This window comes from Dromiciops gliroides, chromosome 4 (genome assembly GCF_019393635.1).
Source record: "Dromiciops gliroides isolate mDroGli1 chromosome 4, mDroGli1.pri, whole genome shotgun sequence".
NCBI classification, from domain to species: domain Eukaryota; kingdom Metazoa; phylum Chordata; class Mammalia; order Microbiotheria; family Microbiotheriidae; genus Dromiciops; species Dromiciops gliroides.
In genome coordinates this window covers 188,132,496-188,152,123 of record NC_057864.1, presented here as the reverse complement: position 1 = coordinate 188,152,123, position 19,628 = coordinate 188,132,496, and the positions used below count along the sequence as shown (strand labels likewise).

Sequence of the window (19,628 nt, the reverse complement as noted above, 5' to 3'; positions counted from 1 at the left end):
TGTAGAGGGCTGATGAACTCTAAGAAGATTCACAGACCCTGCACTCCCTTGCCAGAGACAATGGAAGAAGAGGAGGAAGAGGGCAGAAGGGCTGAATATGGGAGAGGAGGGCAGCAGAGAACAGCAGTAGTGTTGGATGAACTTCTGAGAGCAGTGCCAAGAGTTGGCACCAGCTGGGTCAGGATCAAAGCTGAACCAGGCTGGCAGAAGCCAAGGAAGGATTCAAGGGATTTGGGAATTTTGGCCCAGGTCTTTCCCTGGAGAACTGGGAGGGGTGACCTCCCTGCCTGACTCCAGGATGAGGTCCCGACTGACATCTGGAATCAGACTCGTTAGGAGGGGGTTGGTTACTGGCCAGGCCATCTGAGTGAGTGGCTGTAAGGTGTTGGAGAGTGAGTAAGCTCCCTTCATCGGGTCCATTGTTCCCCTGTGATCAGTTTCACTTATGACATACAGGTCAAGTTCGCTGCTGGTCATTTTCATGCCTAGTCAATTTCACTTTCCCTCTCTAGCCTCAGAAGAGGGGGTGGAAGTGAGAAGGGTTCCCTCCTGCTTTCCAAATCTTCTCATTAGCTTGGAAAAATTAACCACTTCATGACTGCAAATTTTTACTTGATTTTGGTTTAAATCCTTCCCTATGGAGGGGTGAGGGAAACCAATCTTGAAGCATGGATTAGATGCTTGGTTCCCCCTCCTTTTCATTTTTACCTCTTCCCCCAATATTTATTCCCAGAAAAATCTGTACTTTTTTTTTTTGCTATTTAATTATCATCCTTTATGTTTTATGTGTTGGTTTTAAGAAGGTTCAAGAGACAATTACACAGGATGCAAGAGGACAGGAGGGTGGGCAAATAAAGGGATGGATCTGGAGGGTGTGGACAAGAGTCCCCAGTTCCCATGGAGGAAATGGGGGCACGTCACCTCTGATCCAGTGGGGGTGGGGTAGAAAAAGTAATTTCAGGGTTAGAGGGGCCAAGCACCCATACACATGCTAAAACATACTTGCAAAACCTTCTCCCAAGTGGAGCAACTCCCACCCCCACCCACATGCCAATTCCCTCCTTCTCAAAGGGAGGGAGAAATAAATAAAACTCTACTTCAGGGAGTGACCACGAGGACAAGCCTCTCATTTCCCCAGAGAGAACCGAGTCAAGGAGATGGCATTATATACAGTTTCTGGGTCTCCACAGTTTCCTTCATGATCCTGCCCTGCCTTCATGCCAAAAAAATTAAAATAAAAAAAAAATCCTTGCTTTCTTACACAAGGCCTGGAGAGCCCTCTCCCAACCCAAGAGGAAGGGGCACTCAGCAGGCTTCTGCCAGAGGCTGAGATCTCTTCTTTACTCCAGGATAAGAAGAAAGAGGATCATGGTTATTGCAACATCACTTTTCCAGGCCCGAGTGAAGCAGGATGGGAGCAGAGGGCAGTGGAAATTGCATTGATAAACATGATGGTCATTCCCCTCTGTCCTTCATCTGTCTGATGACCAAGATGGGAAGAGAAGTCCCTTCCAAGTCCCCGATACATGGGAGGGATCTCTTGCTGAGCACAATCTAATCGTCCCAACCATGCTGCTTCTCTGATTCTGAAGTTTACCCCCTCAAACAGATCCTCCCCTGCCTGGCCCCCAGCTTAGATCTGATCAGCCTTCATCCTTCATCCCAGACCTAATTGGGCTTGCAACCTCAATGGAAGGAACTCTGCTGCCCCTCCCAAGGTGTCTAGGAGCTGGGGTGGAGAAAAAGACATTCCCATATGATCAGCCTGCCTCTGTTCTCCTGCTCTGGAGGGGGTGGGGTGGTGGGAGGAGAGAAGGGGTGGGGGATCACTGGCTTGGTCCAGGGCTGGAGCCGCCAAACCCGGGGTGAAGAAAATAAAGAGGGAGGACAGATTCCAAATTCCCTCAGAATCTTCTCTGGCAGCTTCCCGAGACGGGATCCTGTCCCAGCCCAAGAGACAAAAAATAGTTGTTGAAGAGAAAAATGTGTGTGTGTGTGTGTGTGTGTGTGTGTGTGTGTGAGTGATGGGATGGGATGGGTGGGGGGCCCTAGTGAGGGTAGTAGCCATCAGTTGGATTCCTCAGTCACACATTGATCAAAATAGCTCTGTCCCAGGGCAGCTAGGTGGCGCAGTGGATAGAGCACCGGCCCTGGATTCAGGAGGACCCGAGTTCAAATTCGGCCTCAGACACTTAACACTTACTAGCTGTGTGACCCTGGGTAAGTCACTTAACCCCAACTGCCTCACCAAAAAAAAAAATTCAAAAAAAAAAAAAAAAGCTCTGTCCCATGGCCCTGGTCCCTTTGGCAAAGGAGTAGGGACACCTAGAAGTCAGGGGTAGGGGTGAACCTGTATCTGCAAGGGAAATTCCTCTATTTTCCCCTTTTCTACTTCCTTAAAAGGGGGAAGAATCCATCATCAGTGATGAGTGTTTGTGTGACCTTGGGCAAATCATTTCCCCTTCTCTGGGCCTCAGTGTACTTGTCTGTAAAAGGAGGGGTGGTTGCTTAGGTCCTTGCCAAGTCTGACTTTGTAAGATTCCGCCATTTTTCACTGACTGGGGCTCTGGCCAGAAGGGTAGAGTAGGAATAATAGAACAGTTAGGAATAAAAGCTCATCAGAGGACAGTTCCACCCCCAGGGTTCACAGTGTCAAGTCCATATGACAATATTTTCCTGTTTCCTACCAAGTCCCCTTTCTGTCACTGAGCTTGTAGTCATAGGGGGAAGAGGATGTCTTTTCTCCTTACCCTCCACCCCAAGCTCCTTCTCCATAACCAGACACCCAGTGCAGTATTCCTATTAAGCAGGAAGGGGTACAGGAAAGAGGGAGGTGAGAGTGGAGGGAGCGCTATTACGGATGGAAATCAGGATGGTCAAGAGAGGGAAAGTGAGGAAAAGAACCGGATTCCCGCTCCCTGACCTTTGACCTCTATTCCCTGGAGAGAAGAGAGTGCTTTGCCCTCCAGTGGAGCTCCTTAGGGATTTGGCTCGAGTGTCAGACAGTCTGAAAGGGGGTCTGAGGACCTGCTGAGGGAGTGAAGGGGAAGACACCCCAGTGATAACCATTAGCCAAGAGGGTGAATGTCCCCTTGGGTGGAAGGAAGTCTCTCCTCCCTCTCCGGTTTCCTTCACATCTGAAGGGCTCTGCCCCATGGGATGCTGAGGGGAAGGGGTTGAGGGGAGGGAGGGGAAGCCCGATGCCTGCTCAGACAGGGGAGGTGGCAGTGGACTCGCTATAGAGGTTCTCCACAATGTCCCCCCTCTGGATCCGGCGCAGGGCAGCATAGAGGGCATCCAGGGTGGCGCTGTCCTGGGCAGCCCAGTTGTCGAGCAGAGCCCGCACAGGGCAGTCCTCTCGGGTGAGGGAGTCTATATGCTCGGGCAAGTAGCCCAGCTCCCCAGCCAGGTGTCGCCATGTGTCCTCGGATGAGCTGTTGAGCAACTTTTCCACTTCTTCCCGTTTGGCTGGTGGGAGGCTGCTGTAGAGACCTCCATCCCCCTTGAGAGCTGCAAGAGAGAGGGGGGGCAATAGTCAGGCAGGGAGAGGTTTGCCCCTTACAAGGTGGCCAGCAGAGAAAGCTCCCTTCTAGGGAATAAACTGACTTTGTAGCAGCAGGATTTGGAAATTAGTCTGGTAGAAGGACTGAAACCTTGGATAAAGGACCTAGAATAGGTAGTGCCTAGGTGGCGCAGTGGATAGAGTGCTGGGCCTGGAGGCAAGGAGACCTGAGTTCAAGTCCAGCATCAGACACTTACTAGCTGTGTGACCGTGGGGAAATCAGTTAATCTCTGTTTGCCTTAATCCACCGGAGAATGAAATGGAAAACCACTCCAGTATCTTTGCCAAGAAAAGTGTGGGTCACAATCGAATCTATCGAACAAAGGTTGTATCATCTTCCCAAAAGTTGGTTCGTGGAGTTTAGAGTTGGAAGTACTAAGACTAGTGAACCATTCACTTTTAGCCCTCGGTTTTCTCATCTATAGAATGACGGATTAGCTCAGTGGTTCTTGAACTTGAATCCATGGACTCAAGGGGTCCACGGATATAATTCAGAGATGAACTTGGATGGAAAAATAATTACATATTTATTTCAATATAGTTGGTTTCCTTTGGAAACCTATATATTTTTTCATGCATTTAAAAAACATTACTCTGATCTGGAGTCCATAGGTTTCACCAGGATACCAAAGGGGCCACTATCACAAAAATGGTTCAGAACCCAAAGATCCCCTTCAGTTCCAAATACTATAAACTGAGAGAAAAGACAGAGAGAGAATGTGACCACTCTCAGCCCAGGGCATGGCCAAGACAAAATCTGCAGTCCTTGCTCCCAGGTCTGCTCCCTCTCCCTCCAATCAACCAGTGATGGGGGAGCTGATGGTGGAGAGGGAAGAGGAGGGGGTGTGAGACAGAACTTCTCAGCTCTGCATAATCTATAGGAAAGTACAAGTGCCTAGTGGGTGAACTGGAACCAGGCTATGGGTGGCTAATTAGGGACATAATTAACCACTTGTCCCTGGGAAGTCTGGGGCAGGAGGCTAATTGCAGCCACTTTCTGGGGTAATTAGCCCCAGGGGGGCAATTAGCTTGATGAGTCTGGAAGTTTTGGCTTAGAAAAGGCCTCCCAGCTCCTCTGGCTAGAAAGGGCTTCCAAGGTCATCCCATCCATTTCCCAGAGTCCAGGTTGACCAATTCCCTGCCTGGGTCTGGATGCATAGAAACAGTCAGATGGTCCATAAAGTGCTGGGCTTGGAGTCTGGAACATTTGAGTTCAAATCCTGCCTCAGACACTTACTAGATGTGTGACCCTGTGCGGGTCACTTCACTTTCTGTTCCTTAGTTTCCTCATCTGTGAAATGGGGGTAATAATGGTACCAACTTGTCAAGGTTGTTATAAGGATCAAATGAGAGATAACATGTAATGTGTTTTGCAAACCTTAAGTTGCTGCATAAAGGCTAGCTAAGGTGCTTATGAAGATCATTACAGACAGTTCTCTCATTCTTTCAGATCACTCCTGGGAAGGAGACATCACCATCCACTTGCCTTGGTCACTTTCTTCCTCTTTAAGCCTAACCTCCATCCCTACTCCAACAGCCTACTTTGTCAGAAGGCAGAGGAGGGTGCCCTGGGGGGTGGAATCAGCCACAGTCCCAAGGTATAGGGAAATTTCTCCCCACTGACCCTCTTCTCCACAGGAACCCCAGCCCTCGCACCTTGGACTTGAGCTGTCTGAGTCTGGGGCTGCTGGTCATGGAGGCTCTGGCTATCCACAGAGATGCCGCTGTCACTGTGTAGCTTCTCCCCCTCTGGTGATGGCGTCTGGTTCACAGGCCGATTGTTGGCACCTTGTTTGTTCTGCTTACAGCTGTTCCACCTGTGGTCAGAGAGGGACAGGCTCAGAGCCACAAGTTGTTACAGGTCCCTGTTTGCCTGTTCATTGGGATAATCATGTGTATGTTTGTGTGTGTGAGAGAGAGACAGAGACAGAAAGACTGAGACTCTGTTAATGGATATCATACCTACTGCATACATGTGGCTGCTTGTGTACATGGATGGGACATAGAATGGGGTATCAGTGACCTTGTTTTCCACTTCTCTCAATGCATTTATTTTGTATATTATAGTTAACTCTCTCTCTCTTATCTTTCTCCTTTAGTTAGAATGTGAGCTTCATGAAGGAAGGAACCACATCTTACATAAGTCTTCTGCACTTAGGGAGTGACCACCCTAGCAGGTAAAGCTCAGGAGCCGTGGAAAGGACATTAGGTGAGGGCTGAGCCCTTAGTGAGGGAGAGAGGGTGGGAGGAAGGAAAGGAAAAAAGGGAGACACAAGGGAGGAAAAACAGAAGGGAACAAGGAGGGAGGGAGGAAGGGAAGAAGGAAGGAGGAAGGGAAAAAGGGAGAAAGGAAGGAGGGAGGAATGGAGGGGAGGAAGAAGGGAGGGGAAGAGGAAAGAAGAGAAGGAGGAAGGGAAGAAAGATCTGATTCCTTTTCAGCTCTCTGATTGATGGTTTTCAGCTGAAGTGAAGATGTATGTATATTGTGGGATTCAGTTCAAGAGTCAAAGACCCAGTGTCCATAATCAAAGGTCGAATATCCTCACAATGATGACTCTCCAAACATGGAGTGGGTTACCACAAAGGGAATAGACTGCAATACTACCTGCTGGAGATGTTATATAGTACTCAGGTATATGATGGACAAAATGTCCTTTCCAACTCAGAGTTTTAACATCCCAACCCACAAATGCCTAGAGAATAGGAATTTAGTCCATAATTAAGAGGAAAGAAGTATGTGACTTTGGACAAGTTGTTTTTCTCCCCGAGTCTCAGTTTCCCCCTCTGTAAAATGGGAGAGTTGGACTCTATAATCTTTAAGGTCCCTCCCAACTGTGACATTTGAAGGTTCTTTCTAGATCTGACATTCTATGTTTCAAGGTCCCTCCTTGTTCTGACATCCCTTGTTGTAAGGTTCCATTGCAATCAAATATCTTGTGATTTTGTGATGCTGGGTTACATCTAACCAGAGGCATTCCCTTTCTGTAAATGGAGAAAAATCTAAGGCCAAAGGTAAAAGTCTGATATCTGAGCTGAAAGACTTCAAGCCTCCAGACCCTTACCTCTCTTAACTTACCTCTTGAAGACAATGTAGGCCAGCAGACCCACAACCACAGCAGCCAGGATGGAGCAGTAGACAGGGATGAGATTATCAGTGGTGCCTCTGGTCACTACAGGTTGGGAGCTGCCCATCACAGTGGTCACCACATCAGCCACCGTGCTAGCCTCAGCTTCAGGTTCTGGGGGCTCAGGGGGCTCCTGGGTCATTGGGGGTGGGCTGTCAGAGCTCAGCAGAGGTGTGGTCCGGGTTGTCCATCGGGCTGGGATCTCTGCCCAAAGATTACAAGACATATGAAGTAGGTAAGTCCTCCTCACCTTGTACTTTGAATTTCTTCCCTCCACTTCCTCACCACCACTCCCAGCCTTCCATTCTTACACTTTCCCTTTCCCTAAGGCCCAAGTCCCAACTCAGAAGTACCCCCTTACCTTAAGACTCCCTCATTGTACATTTCAGAGGCATGGGGTGGTAGGAATGGAAAGGGTGTGTGGAGAAAGGTGTCATGGCTAGTGGAATACTACTGAACTTGCCGTCTGACGTGGGAGACTGGATTGTGATGTTCACTACCTCTGCTAGTGAGAAAATCACTGAACCTCTCTGAACCTATTTCCTCATCTGTAACATGAGGATGTTAGTGTCTACTAACAGGTTGTTCTGAGGATCAAATAATATAATGTATATAAAACTGAAAGCTCTATAAAACATTATTTTCACTGTTTGTGGATGCCAGGAGGGAAGGGCCAGGGCCAAGAACATAGCCGGGAAATGTACACAGCCATGGCTACAAATCAGATTCTTCAATCCCAGCTCTGGACCCTACCTCTTAGGAGAGGTCTCTCACTTGTCTGGGTTTTGCTTGCTCTCTAAAGCCCCCAGCAAGCCTCCCCCGAAGGATCATATATACTGGCTCAGCTTTAGACAGAGGAGATAGGCAGCTGGCTTCTGTGTCTGTCCCATGCCACTCCCTGCCCCTCAGTCCATACGTCCCTCCCTTCCCCATGCCACCAAGACCCCTTGGGAATTGAAGGGCTTGGCTGGCTCCCTCTCCTTGGCCAGTGACCAGGCAAAGCCCAACATCTGTTTTCAAACGGGCAAGGCCCCTGCCTGGCCCAGGCCCCACAATATGTCTGGTCTTGCCACCCAAAGAAATGCTGTAGGGCAGACTTAACCCTTTATGAGGAGGAAGCAACACCCACACCCTGGGAAATAAAGGGAGGTTGTAGGGAACTGAGCCAAGAAAGCAAACAATGCCCGCTGGTGGGAGAAGGGAAGAGATGGATACCTTAGCCCTCTGCTTGTGCTGGTTGGGCACCGGCAGCTTCCCTGCTAGATCGGGCATCTCTTGGCATGAATAGTGGGATTTTCCATTTCACCACCCTGCCAGAGGGCACCCAGTGCCAGCTATTGTAACCTCTAGATGCCCTGGGGTATCTGTCTGGGCATGAGACTGTCTACCCTCACCCAAGTCAGGGCTGATTGAGGGGAGAGAAGAGACAAGATGTCTTATAGGCTGCATCTACCAGGCAGGCGCTTCTCCCTTCCCATCCCTACTAAACCAAAAGTCTCCCCTGGTTCACCCATCCAAGCGAGAGCTACCTTTTTTACTTCCTGGATTTCCTCAACTTGAGGATGAAGCCACTTCAAAGCATCTATATTTCAGTCCCTGCTGAGGGATGTGTCTTCCAGATGTGTATCTGGAGTCCATCTGATTGGGAGAGATGGTGGGGGCGGGGAGGGGTACACCATCTGCCACAACGCCATCATCCCGCCCCTGGGGTGAGACACTAGCCACCAGCCGTGTTATCTGGCAGCAGCAGAGAAGGCACCAGAGCTTCCTGAACTTTTGCCATGACCAATCTGTATGGCTTTTTGGGTAAACTGCTCTCCCTTGTGGGCCTCCAGAACCACCGTGTCCCTGTAACCTCTCCCTCTTCCCTCCCAATAACCGTCCTTCAGATTTTGTCATGCCCTCTTCTCAAACTGTAGCAAACATACCTAGTCAGACTGAAGGGACTGGGTTATCAACAGGCTGGGTCAATTTACAAGGGGAGAAGTGGTGAGTCAGGTCATTATGTTGATTACCAGGGAGGTCCAGGGTATAGGAGGAAGGGAAGAAGAGAGGGCTTTTAAGGGCCAAAATCTGGATGGAATTTGGGTCAAAAGCCAACAGTGAGTATTATCCCCAATTCAGGCCTCCTTTCCCCCTCCCCAATTCCCTCTAATTTTTTTTTGGGGGGGGGGGATGAGATCCAGATGTGGCCACATCCCCTAGCATCCTAACCTGCCAAAACTTTGGCCTGTCTGGACAGCTGTTTCTGGCTAGAATCTGGCTCCGGGTGGCAAGAAAGGAGGGAGAAGCTTAGGATGGTAGATAGATAGACCTAGTTTTGCATCTCTCCCCCCTCCCCTACTTTTCATTTTAAACCTAACCTGGACTGATACCACCAGGCCAGGTGGGAGGGAAGGTGTCATTTCACCCTGGAGGGCAGGTCACTTTATTAGCATCTGATATATAACATCCAGGAAAGTATCAATCAAATTAAGAGCCTAATTCCATTTCCAAGAACTCTGAATCTAGGCAGCCTGTTAACCCTTTGATGTTCTGGGGAGGAAGAGGTTTGGAAGGAACCAGACTAGGGGAGCCAGCAAGGTGTTTACAAATGTCCCCCAGTGGCAAACCATCCACCCCTCCTTCAAAGATCTCCTTCCTCTGCTTCTAAGCTCTTACCTGGCTTTTCCCCAAACCTGGACTGTCCCAACTTGCCCAAGGAGAGACGCTCAGCTAGGGAGGCTCTTCCCTTCCTTGCTCTGCCTGGAAGCAATGAGTTTCCAGGCTTTTGTTTTTTTTCTCCTTCTACCCACCAATCACCTACTCTAAGATCTTTTTCTACCAGGGCACAGCACCCCTACTCCTTTCCATTCTCCAGAAGCCATACACACACAGAGAGGCACCGTATACAAACATAAAAATCACACACACACACACACACACACCTGTATACAAACATACTAATAACACACACACCCTGATTTGAGCCCAGATGGAAGAAAAAATAAACCTTCCCCACCCACTTCTCCATGGTTTTCTTGCTTCTGAGAGATCTTAAGGCTGATGAGGCACAGTCTTTTTTTTTTTTTTTTTAGTGAGGCAATTGGGGTTAAGTGACTTACCCAGGGTCACACAGCTAGTAGGTGTTAAGTGTCCGAGGCCGGATTTGAACTCAGGTACTCCTGACTCCAGGGCCAGTGCTCCATCCACTGAGCCACCTAGCTGCCCCGAGGCACGGTCTTAAGGCTCCCTGAGGGCAGGACTGGAAGCCCTCTGAGGGTGGGCCTAAATTTCCTCCTTCCCACTGCCTAGGCCAAAACTCTGCTCACAGTGAGGGCTTAGCCCTAAGGGTCTAACCCTTTGTAGCAGCACTACTAGAAAGCCTTTTCTGCTGACAGAAACCCCCTTCCAAGTTATCTTGAGGTTAGGACTCTGTTCCTGAGAGAGCACAGCTCTCATTTGCCAACTTCCCTCTTCCCCCTCCCCTGATGTGGGGCTTCTTCACTGATTCTCAGATTGGAACTGCCCGGCCTCCCCCACGTAGCCACCACATTTCTGGGAACAGAAATAATAAACCAAGGACCAAAAATAACTTCGAATTTCCTCTGGTCCTCTTGGCTCCAGCATCCCTACAGAGGATGACCACCATCATTTTCCTAGTTTTATCCCTGGAGGAACTCCTGTTGCCTACCCTTCCTCATGCTTCCCTTCCTTCCCCCCCCCCCCCATTTACACACTGACACCTTGAGAGTTCTATCCAAACAGACCCTGGGTTTCTGAGTTCCCTGAACAGAGCCTCTTCAAGCCCTATATTTCCTAAACACCTTTATGTCCCATGAGCCCTGTTGTCCACAGCTATACCTGCCCCTTTCCCTTCCTTTCCCTTCCCCCTGCCTTTTTTTTTTTTTTTTTTTTGGCAGGGCAACAAGGGTTAAGTGACTTGCCCAGGGTCACACAGTTAGTAGGTGTCAAGTGTCTGAGGCAGGATTAGAACTCACGTCCTCCTCAATCCAGGGCTGGTGCTGGTGTTTTATTCACTGTGAAACCGAGCTGCCCTCCTTTCCCTTCTTTTGTGGTAGAAGAGCACAGTTCTCTGAAGCTAGAAATCGGTGCTAGGAATGGCTCTAGCACTGAGTAATTGTGTGATTTTTAACAAATCACTCCCCCTCCCTAGATCCCCATTTTCTTCTCCATAAAGCATTCATTTCAGAAGGGATCCTTGCTCAGTTATTCACATTTTATGATTCTATCATTCAAACCTCTACTCACCTCTTGTTCTCCATCCCCCTGTCCTTGAGCCTCACATAGTGGTAAGAACCATGACTTAGATTCGGGAAACCTGAGTTCAAATCCTATTTAGACATGCACTGGCTGTGTGACCCTGGATAAGTCACTTAACCTCTCTCAGCCCTAGTTTCCTCATCTGTACAATGAGGGTAATAACCCTTGCACTAATTATCTCATAGGGCTGCTGTCAGGCAAGAATTTAGCCAACTTGAAAGTGCTAGAAGAAGCAGCTTGGTGTTGCAGTGGATAGAGCACTGGCCCTGTAGCCAGGAAAACCTAAGCTCAAATCTAACCTCAGATACTTACTAGCTGTGTAACCTTGGGCAAGTCACTTAATCTCTGTTTGCCTCAGTTTCCTATAAAATGGGGGGGGGGGGTAATCATAGCAACTATTGTTGTGAGAATCAAATGAGATAATATTTGTAATACTAAGCACACAGTAGGCATGTGAAAACAAATTCTTTTCCCCATTCCCTCACCAATAATACTATTATCAGTGTACACTCTATTCCTAGACTTAGTCTCTAAGCCCTTTACTTCAATATTCTTCTTCTTCTTCTTCTTTTTTTTTTGGTGAGGCAATTGGGGTTAAGTGACTTGCCCAGGGTCACACAGCTAGTAAGTATTAAGTGTCTGAGGCCGGATTTGAACTCAGGTCCTCCTGACTCCAGGGCCTGTGCTCCACTGTGCCATCTAGCTGCCCCACTTCAATATTCTCTTGCCTAATACCTTCATTTTTTTCCTAATCTCTTCATTTTACTGAGGAAAAAAACAACAACTCAGTCCCAAAGAAAAGTAATTTGACTCAAGGCACACAGTGAATTAATAACTGAACTAGAACTAGAACACAGGACCCAGTACCCAGTCCAGGGTTCTTCCCCACTATATCCCAACACTCCTGGATCATCAGAACTGGAAAGAGACTCAGAGGCCATCTAGTCCAACTCATAACTGAACAAGAATTATCTCTAAGGAATAAATTCCTCAACAGTGGTCTCCCAGCCTTTACTTGGCTAAATCTTGGGTGACTTTTTTTTTTTTTTTTTTAGTGAGGCAATTGGGTTAAGTGACTTGCCCAGGGTCACACAGCTAGTAAGTGTTAAGTTTCTGAGGCAGGATTTGAACTCAGGTACTCCTGACTCCAGGGCCGGTGCTCTATCCACTGCGCCACCTAGCCGCCCCCAATCTTGGGTGACTTTTAATGGGGCTCCCACTAGCTCCTGAGGCAGCTCCTTTCACTTTGGCATCACTCTCAATCTTAGAATGGTTTTATAGTTAGCAAGCCCAGATTTTCCTCTCTGCGTCTTCCACTCAGTGCTTCTGATTCTGAGGAGAAGCTCTCTGAGGCCAAGAAGAACATATTATTCTTCTTTTCATGTAGCAACTTTTCAAATACTTGAAAATGCCCCTCGTGTCTACTCTAAGTTTTGTCTTCTCCAGGCTAAGCAACCCCATTTCTTGCAATTGATCATGAGCCAAAGACCCGTCGACCTCCTGCTTGAATTCCTCTGCATGATCCCCAGCTTATTAGTTTTCTTCCTAAGAGGTAGCACCTATAACGGAACATAATATTGCAGATACAGTCTAACCAGATCAGAATCTCAAGAAACTGTCACTTCCCTAGTCTTGGATATTATGTTCCTCTTAGGCAACCTAAGACTGCATTATATTTGTTGGTCACCATAGTAAACTGTTGATTCATACTAAGTTTTAAGTGCTCTGAGACCCTCAGATCTTTTTTCAGGTAAACTACCTAGCCATGATTCACTCATTTTGTTACTTGTGAAGTTGATTTTTTGAACCCAAGCCTAAATTTCTCAGGTGAAAATGGGTTGAGAGTGGAAAAAATTTAAGAAGCCCTATCCTAGAGCTCTCCACTAAAGACCTCCTGCCATCTTGACATGGGCACATAAGCAACTGCTCTTTGGGTCCAGCCATTCAATTAGTTCCAAACCCACCTAAATGTACTATTATCTGGCCTGTGTCTAACTTTGTTGTGAGAATAGCAAGAGGTGGGGGCGGAGCCAAGATGGCAGAGGAAAGACATTAAATGCACAGAGCTCCTGACACAATTACTCCCACACCACCAAAAAAAAAAAAAAAAAAAAAAAAAAAGAACCTCTGGAGCAGTAAAACCCACAAAAAGATAGGCTGAGATTATTTTCCAGCCAAAGACAGAGAATAGCAAGAGGTTCTTTCTCAAGTGCTTGGGTAAAAATCTAGTCTCTAACCTATCAGTTTAGTATCCCTCCCTAAAAAAGAATGGGGTTAGAAAAGAAATGTTTCACATGTATAACCTATATCAAATTGCTTGCTTTCTCAATGAGGGGGGATGAGAGGTAGAGAATTTGGAATTTAAAAAGTTAAAATTGTTTTTACATGTAATTAGAAAAAAAATTAAAAATATTTAAGAAAGAAATGACCTATTCTTCATGATTACTACTTCCTTCTTCCTTTTATAAATGTTCACTAATCCATATATCTTTAATAATATTTTTTTTTTTTTGCAGGGCAATGAGGGTTAAGTGACTTGCCCAGGGTCACACAGCTAGTAAGTGTGTCAAATGTCTGAAGCCGGATTTGAACTTGAGTCTTCCTGAATCCAGGGCTGGTGCTTTATCCACTGCACCACCTAGCTGCCCCCAATAATATGTTCTACAGGAATATAGTGCAATATTACTCCATCCTAAGAAATGATGAATATGAAAAATACAGAGAAACATAGAAAGACTTATATGAACTGATGCAGAATGGATTAAGCAGGACCAGGAAAACAACATCCTCAATGACTACAACAGTGGAAATTGAAAGAACAATAAAATGAAACTGAATGCTATATAATTATGACCCCAACCCTAGGTATTGAATATGGCATCTAGAGGCAGCTAGGTGACAGTGTATCACTGCCTAGAGTCAGGAAGACCTGAGTTCAAGACCCTCTGATCCATACCGCCTGAATAATTCTGGACAAGTCACTCAACTTCTCAGTGCTCAAGGCATCTCTCTAAAACTCTAAGTTGGGGCAGCTAGATGGTATAGTGGATGGAGCACCAGCCCTGGAGTTAGGAGTACCTGAGTTCAAATCTGGCCTCAGACACTTAACATTTACTAGCTGTGTGACCCTGGGCAAGTCACTTAACCTCAATTGCCTCACTAAAAAAACCCCACAAAAAACAAAAACAAAAACAAAACAATAAAGCTCTAAGTTGCCAAGAAGGTGCCACCCTGCATAGGTGGAGGGAGTTTTCTCATCCAAGTATTCCCTATACAATTAAATCACTGGTTGAAGTCCCTTATCCCTACAAAGACACTACCCCTCTTCCCCCCCCAAAAAAGTGAATTGAAAACAAAAAGCATTAACAAAAATGTAAATATGGTCTAGAATTCTGTGAGAAATTGAAATCAAATTCACTTGTAAACTATTTTCTTTCCTTTTTTGAAAAACTGGGCCAACATTTCTCCTTCCCCAGTCCTGTCTTATCCCTCCCCTTCTTGTCTTTCAAAGCCACTCTGAGGGGCTCTTTTTGGCCCCATCCTTTGCCTTTACCCACAGGTATCCAGGATCCATCCTGGTTCCACCCTCCTGCCCTGTTCCCTGCTCACCCTCACACTCCCTGTCGGACCATCGGGTACATTCCCGGGTCTCTCGTTCGGTCTCCTCACAGGCTGTGCAGGGCAGGCAGGGGTCCACGTGGTTGGCCTCATCTGAGTAGGTGCCCTCAGGGCACTCCTCGCAGACCGTGTTCTGCTTATCTTGGCAGGAGAAGACGAGGCCAGAGCCTGGCTCGCACACACTGCAAGGCTTGCAGAGCCCTGACTCTTCGTCTTGGTAGTATCCGTAGGCACAACGGCACACAGCATCGTCAGCCTCCACGCAGGGTGCAGACATGCTCTGCAGCCCCACACACTCAGTGCATGGCTTGCAGGCTTCTGTGGCACTGATTGTGTCTGAGAAAGTCACACCTGCATGTGCAGAAGACAGCAGTGTCAGATCTTGCTGGCACCAACACCTGGGCTCCCCCTCATCCTGGGAGTTAGCTTCTTCCACTGGCAGCAGACCTCCATCCCACCTAGTCTCAGATACTGTGCCCTCATCCAAGGTCAGGACAGAGTTTAAGGACTGTAAAATCCTCAACTCAAACCCTAACATTTAGCTTCCTTCCCACCCCACACTGATCTACCACACAGTCCCATCCCCAGACATTGAGCTCTCCCTCACAAACCCCAGACACTGGGCTCTGCCCTCACCAATTCCCAGACACCGAGCTGTTCCCCCACCTCAGTTCCCAGACACCAATTGGCCCTCCCAATCAATCCCCAGACACTGAGGTCTTCCCTCCCACTGTAAACACTGAACTGTCTCCCCCTTCCCCAGACAATTGACATTCCATAATCTCCAAAGTCTTCCCACCCCATAATCCCCAAACATCGAGGCCCCACAATTCTCAGAAGGTTGAGCCCTCTCCCCAAGCCCCAAACATTGACACCTTCCTCTCAGTCCTCAGACATTGAGCTTTCCCTTTCCCCCTCTCCCTCCTCCTTCCCCTCCCCTTCTTCCATTTCCAGCCACTGATTGTTCTCACAGCAGGGCAGGACTTAGGAACTTACTTCCCCTGGATCTAAAAGGGCTGAAAGCCTCACTCTCAAGTGAAAAGTCCCCAGCCACAAGGGTGGAGGGGTAAAGGGCCTACTTGGGGCACAGAAATAATTGTTGTACCTCAGGCCCTGGAATCCTCTTGCCTGGACTGGTGCTTCTGCTTTTTGGTAAGATTATAAATGAATTTCTTTGGGGTTCCCACCTTGCTTTCCTCAACACCTGGTCCGGATGCCAGGGGAACCAGCTGGGTTACAGATCCTTCAATCTATTGATCTTTCTCCCTGCCTTCCACTCCCTTTTTCCCCCCCTCTTCTTTAAGAACTTAGGGAAGGAGGAGGGGGAGGGATGGGGAGGAGCAGGAGGTTTAAAGGGCAAAAACATTTGGTTTAGCACTGAAAGGGGAACAAAGAAGGGGCTTGGTCTATAGAAGAAGGGACTAGGGTTAGTTAGACCACAGGTAGGATGTCCCCAAAACGCCCCTAACCCAAACTTCCAGTGTTCTCAACTCTGAAAGCTACTCTACTCTTATCGATTCCTAACTAATGCCATCTAAGCCTATGGGTTTAGACTGGGAAAAGATTGGGTCAGGAACAGGGGAGGATTATGAAGTAAAGAAACTAGGGCCCAGGGAAAAGGAATTCATATGGAGGGTAGAATTAGATTATTTAAAGCTGAGCCCTGGGTTCTATTCTGTTGGTTCTCTCTGAATATGGACCTCAAAAATAAAGGAAGGAATACAACATCTTCCTCAAGTTCTGAACCTGAATGCTTTGGTGGAACCATGTAATTCAACGTGCAGATGAAGAAGGGGTAAGAGAGAGGCCAAGGTTATACAACAATAACAACAAAACAATAATAATAATTCCTTCATATTTGTAAGGAATTCTATAATACAAGCCTATTGTTTCCATTTAGCAGATAAGAAACTGAGATGAAAGGAAAGGGAATTATTTGCCCAGAATAAGCTAGCCAAAACCAGTACCACACCATCCTCCATCACATGAGAAATCAGAACCCTGAGGGTGTAAGGACTCTAATTGTGGGGTAGTCAATGTCTAAATGGCAGGAATGGGGGAGAATTCTGAGATTTAAAAAAAAAACTGAAATCTCTCTCCCATTGGAGGAAAGTAGAGGCAAAGCTGGGGTATGCAAAGATATGAAGAGGTGAAAAAGTAGTCTAAATGTCCTAAAATAGGAGGTGGAGGTGGGGATGTCAGAAGGGAGGAGACAGGGAAAAAGGGAAGAATATAATGGAAAAGCAGGAGAGGAAGGAGAAGAAAGAGAGACAGATTGAGTAAGAAAGGTTAAATGATCTTCCAGTCTCTTAAGAAAGAAGTCTTGGGGGCAGCTAGGTGGCAAAGGATAAAGCACTGGCCCTGGATTCAGGAGGACCTGAGTTCAAATTTGGCCTCAAACACTTAACATTTACTAGCTGTGTGACCCTGGGCAAGTCACTTAACCCTCATTGCCCTGCCAAAAATGAAGGAAGGAAGGAAGGAAGGAAGGAAGGAAGGAAGGAAGGAAGGAAGGAAGGAAGGAAGGAAGGAAGGAAGGAAGTCTTACAAAATACAGCCTATTGGTGTCCCTTTCAGAGAGGCAGTGTGTATGGTGAAAAGGGCACCAATCTCATTTGAGAGTCAGAGGAGCTCAATCTTGGCTTTGCTACTTAATATCTATACTATGTTGGATAAGTCACTTCCTCTCTCTAAGCCTCAGTTTCCCCAACTGCAAAATCAAGGGAATAGATTAGATGATTCCTAAGATTCGTTGTCGGTCTAAATTTATGATTCTTGAATGGGTCAAACAAGAAGACTTGAGATTAATTCGTAGGGGGAGCAAAATTGGCTAGGCAGCAGAAAGTCCATTCCAGCAATAGCTAAAGCAGACCATGAGGTCTTTAAGAAGAAGAGAGCCAGATGGGACAGCCAAGGCATAGACAGAGACAGGGGGATGGATGGCTGTTGTAAGTGTGTTTGTGTGTGAAGGGGAGGGTGCCCTCTTCTGTCTCAGGGGGGTGAAAATTGGCAAGTAATCTCCTGGGAACTTGTTTTAAGGGGTGTGAAATATGTGGTGGTTTTTGTTGGGGTTTTTTAGCTACTGGGGAAGATGGGAGCAAAGCTGGTTTCTGGGTGGGAAATGTTTTCGGAACAAGGAAAACTCTGTTGGGGTCTCTCCTTCTGAATAAAATAACTCATTAAGCCAGGTCAGTGATGGAGCTCAGGGCCTGAGGTGAATTCTTGGCATGGATGGAAACACTCTAGTTCTAAATGAGGGGCAGTGACCTCCCTCCTCCAACTCTCTCCCTAGGTGTCTTCACTTCCTAATTTACTCTGAACTCTATAGCAGATGGTGGAAAGGCTATGCTGAAGGATGAAGTCTCTGCCTAGTTTCTGTGAGCAATAAGCAAGGGAAGTACTGGCCTCAGGTGCTTTTGGGTGAATCTGAAATATGAAAGGGAGGTTCAGATAGACCCAGTGATGGGGATGTCAATTTTGGGCATGAAGACTTCAGAAACTGATCCCTGCTCCGGGCCTAGGAATTCCTACAGAAGGTGCTAACTAACCCTTGTTATGTTACCAAGCCTTCCTTTTCTCTCCCAAGATCAAAAGATCACATATTTAGAACTGTAAGGAACCTCAAAAGTCATCAGATCCAATAGATGAGGACACTGCAATTATGAAAGGTTAACTTGACCAGGTTACTTGACAGGGGTCAAATAACTAGTCAATGTCTGAAGCAGGATTTGAATTCAGGTCTTCCTGACCCCAAACCGAGTACTCTATTCACTGTGCTGTTTCTAAGACTCTTCACAGATGCTTCTCCCTTCCTCCCAGGATCTCATGCCTTCTCTAACCAGCTCAGAGAATCTCCTTCCCACCTACCCCCCACTCCCCCAAGTCCCATGAGATGCTTCATGAATAAATAACAGGCCCCCATTAGTTCTGGTCTGGAAGAAGAGGCTGAGTGGGCATATTTCAAAGGTGGGGGAAGAGGGAGAAGTTGAGCTGGGAGACTGGCTTTCTCTCTATGGGTACACCTGAACCACCCCAACCCACCCCAGTGTTTCCAGATGATCAAGTCTCAGAGAACAGAAAATACAAGGGGGATCATCAAGGAGGGATTTACTGATGGAGTTTCCCAAGGCATGTGGGGGAAAGGAGGGGGGGAATAGAAGGAGGGAAGGAGGGAGGGAGGGAGGGAGGGAGGGAGAGGAAGGGGAGGGAGAGGGGGGGGCTGGATTAGGAGGAAGAAGATTTAATACCAAGTGATTCCTGAAGTAATTGTATCTCTAACACTGTGACTTCTCCCCAAAGGTGACACTGACCTCTACCCCAAAGCTGATATTGCTGGGCCCACCCCTACAAGGCCCCCAGCTCTTTCATCCTATGCTTCTCACTGCTTCCTACCCCCACCCCTTCATGAAGAAGACTGGTCCTTTGGGTGGAGGAGGGAAAGGGGGAGACGTGTTATTTCCTCTTTTCTAAGAATTCTGACAAGTTCTGGGACTGGGGCCAATTGAAAGGCTGGTTTAAAAGGGGTCCCAGGGGCCTAGAGCACCCACCTTCCCTCAGGGGCAGATTAAAGGTCCTCCAGCCTCCCCAGGACAAACAGGAAGCATGGAAAAGGAAGGCCTGTGCTCTGGGAAGTTAAGGTGGGGGAGGAGAGGAACCACATTAGAGAGTCATATGGAAAGGAAATGACTTCCTGGGGCCCAAGAGAGGTGCCTGCTTGGCCTTGAGCAGATTTTTCTGAATTGGGAGTCACAGGAATGAGTTAAAGCCTCCATCTCTGTTAGAAAGCTAAGAGAAATGGGACTGAATCCAGGAGCCTGCGTTCCAGTGACTTGGGGAAAATCACTTTCCCTCACTGGGCTTCAGTTTCTTCATTTGTAAAAAGAAGCAGTTGGACAAGATAACCTCGAAGGAAAAGTCCAGCGCTAAACCCCCAAACACAGACCTTGCCATTTATTGCAACTGGGTGTCAAAGTGGATAGAGTGTTTCCTAGAGTCAGGAAGACCTGAGTTCAAATCCAACCTCAGCCACTTACTAGCTCTGCGACCTTGGGCAAGTCACT

The 19,628-nt window shown here is 47.4% G+C and overlaps 1 protein-coding gene across 1 annotated transcript in view; it reads right to left on the bottom strand.

The window, feature by feature from the left end:
- Positions 1 to 693: 693 nt before the first annotated feature.
- NGFR (nerve growth factor receptor) overlaps positions 694 to 19,628 on the bottom strand; it is a 28,755-nt gene continuing 9,820 nt past the window's right edge. The window contains exons 3-6 of the mRNA XM_044000214.1: positions 14,560 to 14,919; positions 6,639 to 6,891; positions 5,219 to 5,379; positions 694 to 3,510 (exon numbers count right to left, since the gene is read on the bottom strand). Of these exons, the coding sequence (XP_043856149.1) occupies positions 3,209 to 3,510; positions 5,219 to 5,379; positions 6,639 to 6,891; positions 14,560 to 14,919 (1,076 nt within the window). The 3' untranslated portion in view covers positions 694 to 3,208. The remainder of the gene's footprint in view (positions 3,511 to 5,218; positions 5,380 to 6,638; positions 6,892 to 14,559; positions 14,920 to 19,628) is intronic.